At 38.3% G+C, this 12,536-nt stretch overlaps 1 protein-coding gene across 1 annotated transcript; it reads left to right on the forward strand.

Annotated features, from left to right (window-relative positions):
- Window positions 1–631: 631 nt before the first annotated feature.
- Window positions 632–12,232, forward strand: LOC139139273 (atrial natriuretic peptide receptor 2-like). The gene is given in 6 exon segments (XM_070708121.1): window positions 632–1,993; window positions 1,996–2,109; window positions 6,887–7,130; window positions 7,503–7,601; window positions 10,243–10,334; window positions 11,128–12,232. Coding segments are annotated over 6 exon segments (975 nt in total). The 5' UTR covers window positions 632–1,693; the 3' UTR covers window positions 11,254–12,232.
- The last annotated feature ends 304 nt before the right edge of the window (window positions 12,233–12,536 follow it).

Raw genomic sequence — 12,536 nt, forward strand, 5'->3', positions numbered from 1 at the left:
TATGGGGCGTCTCTGGAGAAGTGGACTATTATGAAAATTCACGGCTACTTTGTGATCATTTGATGGAATCAGTCCTTCACAATTTGGACATAGGATGTCCCTTGAGTAATGGAGAGTATAATGGAACATTCATTCGATTATATGGAATCAGTTTTTTGTCAGATGCGTTGTAAAGGTTGATATAAATATTTGCATTGTCTGAGGTAAAATGGGCCTGCTTTCCACAAATCCCAGTCTAACAAGCATCAACGTCGAAGGATATAATCCGATTCGGGTTTGTGATGTAGATATTACGATCATGAAGTCACATTATGAAGACTGCTTTACTGCATCGGCCGTGAAAATTAACATTTTGTAACACGCGATTTGAGTTTAAGAAATGAGCAGGATTTAAATGAAAACCCGGCGACGAAGACAAAATTCCCTACAGCTTAAGAATGTTACAATGCTACAAAGGTTTTCACAGGACCTGGACTAGATATACCATGTAATGGCGCACGCTCAAAGCAATATTATCGATGATGATATAAACGGTTCGAACGTCTAATTTTTTAGTCATACACGCGCATGCGTAAAGTATTGCCCATAGTTGAAATCAACTCCTTATTAGTTGTATGCACACCAATCAAAACAGATAGTACAAGATGTTAGCGTGAACTGTAAACTCAACTAATGTTGTCGTATAGATCAGATCATTCGTCATTTTTTTTTATCACTCCTCCATTTGTAGAATACAAAGCACAATGTCCTCGATCGTCGGCGACTTGCCGCCCGACTACATTTCGCCGAGTAATTCTCGTTTTCGCGGTCGCCCCAGCTTTGGTATTGCGAAGATCGGTCCGTTATCGCAGTCGGTGGAGCTGGTGACGGACGGCAGCAAGGAGTCGCGGATGCGCCGTGAGCGTATGGTGAAAATGATGGCTATCTTGCTGGTTCCAATTTCCGTCATTCTTGTACAGACCGGACTCGAAGTGAAATCTGCTATCGACAGACGAGGGGAGGCGGAGCAAACACGGCTGGAAATCGATGGCAGCATCCAAACAGGTGCATTGGTCACTGAAATGCAAGAGGAGCGTGGAATGACATCGGTATACGTGAGCAGCACAGCAGCGATGCGCTGATAACGCTCCTCGGTTTCTATGAAAAGACTGACGCTGCCATAGCTGCCTTGCAATATTGGCCCGGCTCATCTACCGACGGTGAAGTTTTTACAACAAAGGAAACCTTCCAAAAGTACTTGGACGACCATCGCGCTGAAGTTAGACCGGGACATATTTCAAAGACGAGCTCGATTTTTACACCAGCCACAATCACATAATCATCGACTGGGTAATAAATCGCATCAAAATTAGCGCAGATTGGACAATGTTGCAAGCGCTAGTTGCGTACGACGCGATACTTCGTTCTAAAGATGCCGTTGGGATAGAGCGAGCCATGGGTGGAACATTTTACGGGAAAGGCGGGTTCACCCAAGAAGAGTATCGGTGGTTTTTGCGAGACATCTGCTGCGGGAGAAACATTGATGAATCTTTGCATGGAACGTTACAGACCGGTAAAAGATGAATTTGAGGAAATCATGTAGAGAAATTACTCTCGCCATTTAAGAGCCCACCTGGATGAGTTGAAGCAGACAGTGCACCAGAACAACCTGACAGAAGCTGACGTTGAGCTGGGTTTGTACTGGTTTCAAAACATGACTACTTACATCTCGATAATCGGTCACTTGGAAGATGTAATCACTACCAACATCGATCAGATGCTGAACGAGGAAGCTGATCGTGCCTTGCGAAGAGTTGCGATTAGCCTTGCGGTCCTGTCGGCAATCTTGTTCACGTGTCCGTTGATGAGCGCCTGGTACGTGATGTCTGTTAACCGTATGACAAGTGCTATAAAACAGTATGTCATGGACCTGACAAAGAAAACATTGGCGCTAAATATTGAGAAAAGGAGGTCTAAGAGGCTCCTCTACCAAATGTTGCCTCCTTCAGTCGCAGAGAGTCCTTGATGAGAGACAAGACGGTCAATGCTGAGTACTTTGAATCTGTGACTATATTCTTCAGCGATATCGTCGGTTTTACAGAAATGGCGAGCCGAAGTACACCCCTCCAGGTGAGAAAACCTACCTTCGCACGACATGTTTCCAATAAATTAAGATGAATTAAGTTAGTTGTAGAACAGTGTTCAACAAACACAGAACGATGACGGGTCTTTGTCTAAAATTAAATTGTAGATCGAATAACACTTTGGCGTATCATTTTGTTCACCTGTAGCGCCTCAAAAATAGATATTGAAATGCTGAAAATTTTACAATCTTGCAAGTATTGTATTGTATTTTACATTATTGCACTGGTGCGCTGCTTGTGTGGACTGGTGAAGCTTGTGAATTGGATGAAGTTTTGACCACCATTTTTTTTGTGAACATCAAAATTTAATTTCTACTATAGGATAATGGTATAATGAATTTCAAATTTCTGTAAATTTTAGGTCATGTTGTTCTCTTGTACCAAATTATTCGATGTGATTGTTGATATGTATTCTTTAAAGTGAAGAAAGATGGTTTAATTTTTCTTGTGGGGAGTGAAAAGTATGAGCCAAAGCTCAATTTTGTCAGTTTCGATGTCGAAGGACAGTAGCTGAAGGCGTTATTCATGAAGTTGGCATTATAAGTTGTGGTAATCATGGCAAGCGTTATGGGGGACTCATAGACATTAATATCAAAACACCACGAGCAAATCATGAAGAATCTTTCATCAACAAAGCCGTGTATGAGTATAAAACTTTTGGGATACGTTTGAAATCTTAAATTCAAAGACAAGCTATTGAGCATGTCATTGTTTCTATCCAAGATAAGTAGCTACTCAGGCGTATCCTATAGAGATGTATCTTTGTTTAATTAATGATATAATTATTATGAATTTTTTTCCTGTTCTTTTTAAAATTCTCGTCATAACGCCAGCTGGCAGCTACATACAGACAGGTCAAAATATGATGTATTAAAAATAATTCTATTAAAAGACAAAATTGAAAATGATAAACTACATACAAGAGACATACGACAGAAAGATTAAAAATCACACAGACAAGACCGCAAAGATGTTTGTTTTGTAAGGTTGCATTGAATTGGCAAAGATGTCAATAATACTAGTACTGTTGAGTGAATTAAATAAGCGGGCGATGCGACCAATGAACCCCCTTTTTGTAACGTCGACTCTATTATAAGGTATAAAAATAAGGTCTCTTCGTCTTGCACTCAAACGAGGAACATTGAGATCAAAGATAGATACACTATCTGTATGATTAAAATGTGACAACAGACATCTACATAGGAATACACAATCAAAAATATCCCTCCGAACATGGAAATGTGGAATGTTGTAAAAATTGCAGAATAAGTCAGTCACAATTACATCATACACTGCTGTCCTTGTGAAAACCATGTTTGACATGTAAAAAACGGAGAAAGCGTTTTTGATTGATTCAATTCTCATTGCTTGGTGCTTTAAGATAGAATTAAAAATAACAGCGTTCTATTCTAAAATCGTACGAAAAATTATTACGAACAACGACGAAGAGCAGGAGCATTGTCAATAAGATTAAAATTACGCTTAATAAAACTAACAATGCGATTTGCCTTGACAACAATATGGTCTACATGTTTGTTAAAAAAAAGTTTTGTGTTAAGTACGATGCCAAGGTCTTTCTGATGATTAAGCCTGGCAAGAGATTTGTTACTGATGTGATAGTCGTACACAATGGGTTCTTTTTCAAAGAAATTATCATTGTGCCACATTTGTCAATATTTAGTGGCAATTTCAAAGCATTTGACCTGTGTACAAGATTGTCTGATATTGACTGCAAATTGTAACAGTCTTCAAAATTATAAACTTTACTATAAAGTTTTGTATCATCTGCAAATAGTAAAGAAATTATTTGTGATTTGCAGATGATACCAAATTCAATTGTTCTGTAGAGTAAGGGGTAAATCCTTAACGTATAAAACAAACAAAGGGGGGGGGGGGAGGACCTAAGATGGATCCTCATGGTACATCAGACGTTATGTCACACCACGAAGACGAGGTACCATTAATAAGTACCCTTTGCCTTCTGCTAGTAAGTGACTACGAAACGACTTTAATAGATCCTTATGAAAACAGTAATATTGTAACTTGTGAAGCAAGAGAGCGTGACTTACTTTATCAAACGCTTTGCTGAAATCAGTGTAAATGTCATCTAATTGTGCTCTATTGTCAATGGCATCGTATGCACTTTCAAGGAGAATAGTATTCAAAAATAGCAAATGCTGACAAATCAAAACAGACAAATAAGACCGTTGCATTTATATCCAAATATAGACACGCGAACATTATATCTGTCGAACGTCTGGCCAGCAAGTGACAGCAGACGAATGACTCAAGTGATGTACATGATGTATATAATTGTTTTCTGTAAAACAGAAGATCACTACGATATTATTGTGGACTAAATCGAAGAGAACTTCAATTTGATGATGATGGTGATGATAAGATGATGATGATGATGATGATAATGGCAATGATGATGATGATGATGATGATGATGATGATCGTCATTACCACCACCATTGTCATCATTAGGAAGTTAAGGGACAGCGAGTATATTATGCATCAAACTATTCAATGTGTAATTATGGCTGCAAAACTCATCGTGATGTTGCTTCCTTCGAAATGAGCATATATCTATTGTCAATGGCTTCTTTTGTCTTTTAGCGGTCGTCATGAACAGAATAATGCAAACTCATTTCCTTTTTTGAAAAGTACAATGAAAAACTCATTTCCTTTTATGGCCACTTTCTTCAACACTTCGGATGCAGAGCATGTGATTTGAAAGATGATAACTACGTCGTTAATTATAAGGTAGAGTCATTAAATGCCTATTATCCAGTTAAAACCGCCAAGTACGCCCTTATAATCTGAATTAACCACAATTTGATGCCAATCCATTCTGTTTAAGTGTTAAACAATTTACTGACTGAATGCCATGTTTAATGAGATAGGAATCAGGAGCAGTTTGGAAAAGTAATAATCAAGATTATTTTCCGCGTCACGTAAAGTTGGTCCCATTTTTCTCTGAAACACGGTCGTTATCTGCGTCAGTTTCAATTTAGAATTTGGGATTTGAGCTCCGCTATCCTCCGACTCCCCAATATCTACAGCCATCAGGGTTCTTGACTCCCTAATTGTCCCAAAACAGAGTGAGGCCAAGGCATTACGAGTATTCTCAATAACGTTTAACCATAGATTCTAGGGTCTATGATTCATTTGAAAAACCAACAAACAAAAAAAAATATCCAATCGAGATTGCAACCAAATCTGAACTCATACCTGTACCCAGTGTATGCGATACAAGATCCACTGGTGAAAAGTGTTTTGGGGATTTATTCCTATTAAGAAAAAATCAAAAACGTCTCGATGCAAGTTTCGGGTATTGTTAAAGTTTGAAGACAAAGTTGTAATATTCACATCACTTACGCAAACACAATTGGACCATCAAACCTATACAGGCATAACGTTTAGTAGTTGTGATGATATTTTGAGATATACCATTGACCCTCGAGAGTTTTACTTGAAGGTCTATGGACATATACAAAATGTTTATCTAACAGTCTCGATTTATCGGCATTAATTATTTGTAATTTTAGTGATAAACAACAATTGAACATCTTAGTCTTGTAACAGTAGCCTTGTTGCCATGTATTCATCCACATGATAATCTTGAACGACAGTATCTCTGTAGTGAAGGCGTTATTTACCAAGTTGGCATTACCATTATAAATATTGCAATAAGGGCCAGCGATAAAGGCATGAGTATACTATTGTACTTATATTAAATGCTGACTAATCAACACTGATAAATAAGACTACTGCATTTATCTCCAAATGTAGACACGTCAACAAATTTACCTGTCGAACTTCTGACAAGCCTGTGGCTCGATCGAGTTATGGGCATGCGTATTATTGATTGTTTTCTATATAAGTGAGGTCGGTTTTGCACAGGCAATCCCTCCATGGCATGCAATCAAGTAAACTATACTTGACTTTATTTTGACAACATATGGAAGAAACTGTAAGTACAGATTTCACAGAATATTTTGTTCGATACAGGCGAACACTTCTAGCATATTAAGCCTTGAATTGTAGCGTGTAGCGTTACTTTAGTTTCGCTACACTTTGGCACGCGTGTTCTCATTTGCATACAACTTCCCATCTCGCTTCTTGAATTAAATGTGATAGTTTTTTTTCCTGTAATAAATTACAAAATCTACGGGCGATGAAATCATTTATCTGCTTGCTAATTCATAGATTTGGTTAAGTCTATTTTAGATTCGGCAGGTTCTGCAATGTCAGGCTGGGTTTTGCCACTTTTCGAAACAATTTTCTGTTTAGAAGGTACAGGTATTCGTAGATCGCCTAGTCTCAGAGACTGGAGGGCATAGACGTATATAGAAACAAGAAACCAAGATGACACACTAAATAGTCTTTTCAAGTCTAATGACGCGACAATTACAATTCCTTGAAAAGCACTTTAGTCAAAGGCATATAAAGGAAATCCCAAACACGAATTGAAGGGTATTACCAAGGCTTATCAATGCACAAATTTCAACCAGAAATCGTGCAGCGTGTTCGTTAAAGGGAGGATTAACCGATTTTGGAAAATTCAGCAAAATGCTTGTCACGTGACTATTACGCAAATGAGCGGGATTTCCCAATATCAGGGCTTTCAGAAAATATGTTCTTTATTTGGGTTGGGACTTCTATAACTGAGAAAAATAACACTCTGAAATTCCTATAAGGTATGTAGCTACCTTGAGTTCCGTTTGTTAATGGCTCTTTCCTTCATTTTTTTCCAGATTGTTGACTTGCTGAACGCCCTCTACACTGCTTTCGATGACTGCATAGACAAATATGATGTTTACAAAGTTGAAACAATTGGTGACGCTTACATGGTGGCAAGCGGTGTACCTCACGTTAATGGAATCCGCCATGCTGGTGAGATAGCAACCCTATCTTTGGATTTACTAATATTAATTCAAGACTTCCGGATTCCTCACTTTCCGGATAAACGTATTCAACTAAGGATTGGGATTCATTCAGGTGCGGTTTGTTTCTTATCAGTGTTCGTCGTTTATGATTGCGTTTTTGTCGTTATATAATAAATTATTGAGAGTATCATGGCTCACCGATGCGTCAGAATCCGTGGCTTTCGTTGAACACATTAATAGCAAATACATTTTCCCAATCTGTAAACGCCTTGCTTGTGTATAGCGTAAGTCCATGGTCTTACATATTTATGGCGATACTGGATAATGGCGGCATGCCATTGCTTCGATAAACGGACAATTTTTCTCTTCTTGATGCATTATGTAATAAATAAATAAATAAATAAATAAATAAATAAATAAATAAATAAATAAATAAATAAACAATGACAGTCCTTGCTCATAGAGTCAATTACTGTTCATACAGGTTCGTGCGTGGCTGGAGTGGTCGGCGCCAAAATGCCGCGATACTGTTTATTTGGCGATAGCGTAAACACCGCTTCCCGTATGGAATCAACAGGTAAACGTAAGTATTTAGACCGGGTCAAATTCAAGACTTCGCTTCTTCTCTATTGATTTATGTTTTCGAAAAATGTCTCAAAATCAGCAGAAAATACATGTATCATAACGATAAATCAAGCTCTATCACGTGTCATTACATCATAAAAAACATGTGTATGAATCACTAATTGTTGTTTAATATTCATCTAATCACAAATTATTTCATTATTGACTGGGAATTAAATCCATCCAAATTTTCAAGAAACATACTTGTTCTCATAGAGAATATACATAAGAGCCTTGAAATTTGTGCGTAACTTCATTGTCAGTAAAATCAGGGAATATTATATTCCCTCTAGGCTTGCCTTTAGAAAGATATTCTACGCATGCTATAAAAACTAATAGGATTGTTCTTTGAGCAGATCATTCCAGTGTAATGTAAAGATTTCTCAATGGCTCTGATCACTTGAGCTTTGATCAACAAATGCCATTAGAGATATGAACCTAGAACGCCTGTACTGGCCATGACGACGATGATACGGCGGCTTGGTAATTGGTAGTCCTTCTGCTCTGCAAAATCTTAGATTCTTTAACAAAATAATACGGATGCCTCATATCATATCTGTCGCTGTAGAATGTATCAAGCATGCTGCAAACATATTGTATCGTTAAATAGTGAGATCCCAACTTTATGAGTGATTGTAGGTCAGGTATATTAGGTATTCCGTTTCGACAAATTTTAAATTTATCCAAAGTGGCATTATCTTTCTCGTAAATGTTTTTATGTACGTTATTTTAAAGTGGCACTCCCACTTGGTAACATTTTTAAAACACATTTTTTTAATGCCAACGGTCGATATTTGACGTGGCGACTGCGCGCGGATCACGAGATATCGATAAAAACATGTCCTCAAAAAAGTAAAAGTTTGAATTCCGGTGGCCCACCTAAATTCAGCTTCCGAACATCAAACGTTCGGCACTTGGGCCGTTGCCAACTAAACTATGGAGTACAAGTCTACGCTGACGCTGCTGTACGTCACAGTACCACTCGCGTCGGTGATCGGTCATGCCCCTTTGGAGGAAGCCGAGTCTTACTGACTCGGAGAAAAAACGGAAAACAAAGTTTGATGATTCCACCAGAATTCGCATAGGTGACTGGCACAGTAGGCCTAATTGTTACGTTTGGTTGATTCATAGCGGTCGCCGCGTGGTATGCATAGACGCTTACCACGCGGCGGCCGCTATGTATGTATCGAACCACACGTAACTGTTTGGCAGACGACAAAATGTAGTCATCAGAGGCGGCTAATATTTTACACGTAAAAACTGATACCTATGTGGTATTGGTTAAAATTATAACACAACTGATTGAGAATAATGAAAACTACAAAAACTACGGAGAAGTTTTAAAAAAACTTACCCGAGGTAAAGGCATAATGCTGTATATAAAGTCTTCGCAGTGGTAGGTAAATTAATTGCGTTGTTCGAACTTATTATGGACTCCCTATAGAACATCGTCAATCAGCACATTAACGAACCTTCGGGGGATTTCGGGTCATAATTAGAAATGATCGTAAAACTTCGGGATGTGGAAAATACGTTCGGGAAATGACATGTTTCTATCGATATCTCGCGATCCGCGCGCAGTCGCCAAGTCAAATATCGACCGTTGGCATTAAAAAGACATGTTTTAAAAATATTACCAAGTGGGAGTGCCTCTTTAATACAAACTATCGATATTTCATACTGCACTCAGGTTCAAATCGTGCGAAATCGAAATGAGTTCGAAATTCAGAAAAATGAACGTTCGTCAATATTACTTTTGTGAACTTAGCTTAGTTGGCGCATGGTATGGTACCTTGGGTCGTTTAGAAAATCGATACTAATCTCCGGAGCGCTTTCGATAAAATTCGAAAATGGTCGTGAACGTTAGACTCAAAGGGTTGAACACTGGAATCATACAATATTTCTCAATTTTGCTATTTCAATACATAATGCGGGGTCAAATATCGACCAATGACATTGAAATAAAATTTCTACAGACGTCACAAAAATAGTTTGTGAAGTAAAGATTAAGGAGGTTTTAAAGAACCATGCAAGTTACATCACATCGTGACAAAACTTAGTGTAATGAAAAAATCCTGATAAATGTAGAAAGAACAGAAAGATTCAGGAGTAGTCTAATAGGGACAACTAAGAAAGGGATTTCTAAAAGAACTAATTTAGCCCCAGAGGCAAAATACCATAAATTGCAATCGACTGAAATAGTTTACAAAGAAATCTAACATGAACTGTAAATTCCAAAAAATGATATAGACAAAAGTGAGTGCCATTGCAGTAAATACAGTCATAAGAATAAAGATTAAAAGAATCAATATTGATGAGAAGTACAATTTCATGATATTAACTAAATAGCGAGATCAGTTTGGTTTGCACAACGAAATCTATTCAGTCGATTTTGTCAACACAATAGAAGATACTCACCCAAGAAAGTTAAAAGATGCAGTTTCTGCGATCGATTTGTGTTTAATTCAGCTTTCTTTCTCATCACTCATTGAATTTTAATATTCTCTCTCTCTCTCTCTCTCTCTCTCTCTCTCTCTCTCTCTCTCTCTCTCTCTCTCTCTCTCTCTCTCTCTCTCTCTCTCTCTCTCTCTCTCTCTCAGCATTGCGAATTCACGTAAGCATCCACACAAAATATTGCCTAGATCTCCTCGGTGGATTCATTCTCGATCAACGCGGGGTCTTGGACATCAAGGTTAGTATACGCATTTGCGTAAAAATATTGCGTAATATATCGCGTAAAAAAACATATGCGTACCGCAATGAAACGTCACATAACGGATCCAGGTGAAAACTAAGGGTACCATTGCACTGCAAATTTCCCTGAAGGGAGCCTGTTCTTGACAGGAGATTGAGTCGCATGTTACAGTCGTTGTCGCAAGAGGTGAAATTTTATTTAGGAGGTGTATGTGCACGGTTTCAGGATGGTCACCCCTTCGGCATTAACCTCCCGATAAGTTCCATTTGTACACCGATCATTTTAGATAGGATGAAGGTAGGGTCAGGATAAGCATACGGTAAGATATTCTAAAGACAGGATCTGGATATCATTACGATAGGATAGGTAGGGTCAGGGTAGGATCACCATGGTGTTAGAATAGGGTTTGGATAGGACATAGGATAGGGCTAGGACAGGTCAGCAGAGGGTTAGAGTTAGTGTCCAAAGAGTAAATGATTAGGGGATAGGCTACCTAGAAGTGCGTGTGAGCGCGCATAAATGGCCTTTTAATGTAATTTGTTTGTATTGCCTTGAGATAAACTAAGTCCAACTTTCCTTACCACTTTACCATAATCTTCACAATAGACCTAACTTTTTCGCAGTAACCTGTCCTGTACCAGTATCGGGATTATTCCTCTGTTGAGTCGATAAGAAGTACAATTTAGTATACGTACAAATATTACATTGTACTGGAAAGTGTGTTGCTACTGAGTTGTACATATGTATTGCTCATGTTCATTTTGCTGATTGGTCCATTTTACATTTCCAGGGAAAAGGAATGATGAAGACGTTCTGGTTGATCGGAAAACAGCGGGAGGAGACCGTTATCTCGAGTGATAAATCGGTTATCGTTGGGAACAACAATCCCATCGCGGTTACTGACGTTTTTTGCTAACTTAATAATGTACCACTCTGTGGTTAGCAACCGTCAAGTGTAGAATTCCTCCCTCCTGACAACCCACCTGTCACTCTTGCAGAAACAGGAAGTGCGAGAGGGAAACGAGATGAACATAGCCCTTTTGGCGGTATATTCTACTACGAATAGTGAATATTTTAGTTAGCATTCACTTTAGAACCTCCTTTATTATACCATGGAGGTATTCTCTTTTTAGCAACATGGTGATACAGATAGAAGACCATTAACAAAAATAAACATTTTATTATCTTGTAAATATTCTTATACCTGACCCTCCGACTGAACTAAAATCACAGGGCTAAATAAATTGAATGAATTGTTTATTCAACCAGATAAACGGACAATTACAAGAAAAATATTACAGTCACTGTGAAAGTATGACTTTATCTGGTTCGGACCATAGAAATAGTCCATAAGGACTAGTCGAGTCCATGGCCCACTACTCAGCTAATAACTGCAAACGATGATGCCATAAAGGGCTCAAGTAAAACAAAAATACATATCGGAGATAAAGAGGAAATAAAATACATTAGATACATGAACAACTCAAGAAAAAAGATACATATTGTTATATGTTCATTAAGTAGTTTCTTAATTCTACTTTGAACCTTTGTCTACACGTTATTTGCTTAAATGAAGAAGGTAGAGAATGCCAATGTTTAATTGCTGCATACTTAATGTTGTATTGTGTGACTGTAAGCCTTGTTTTAGGAATACAATAATTGCTATGCTCTACTGATCGTGTAGAGTACCCATGGCGAGGAAGTTCAAAACAATTGTTGATAGTGATTGGAAAACCGTTATTTTTGAAATCAAAAACAAAAAGGAGGTATGTAAGACCCCAAAAATTGACAAAGTGAGCGTCAAAGTGCTCGATCGAGCACTTTGTGAAAAATGACAAACTGAGCGTCAAACTGAGCGTCAAACCGAGCGATCGAGCACTTTGTGGAAAATGTTAAACTGACGTCAAAGTGAGCGTCAAACTGAGCGTGATGGCGCCTCCAACGATAGTGATGTGGTATAATTAATTTTGCCATCAGCTGTGAGATCGCGTCCCGCCAGGTCGATGTTATACATTCACTATGGCGGTACCCAACGAACTCCGTTAGTCGTTAATCCCGCTGATGATTTGGCATGAGTTGACATTTCCTGTTACTGTTGCCCTGTTTCGGGTAGATAATCTTTCCGAACAGATTTCGCTTCATGGCCATGACAATTATCATTTTATTATATCATGCTACCATGCGCCATTCTGATTGGAC

Source organism: Ptychodera flava, chromosome 8 (assembly GCF_041260155.1).
Source record: "Ptychodera flava strain L36383 chromosome 8, AS_Pfla_20210202, whole genome shotgun sequence".
NCBI classification, from domain to species: Eukaryota; Metazoa; Hemichordata; class Enteropneusta; family Ptychoderidae; genus Ptychodera; species Ptychodera flava.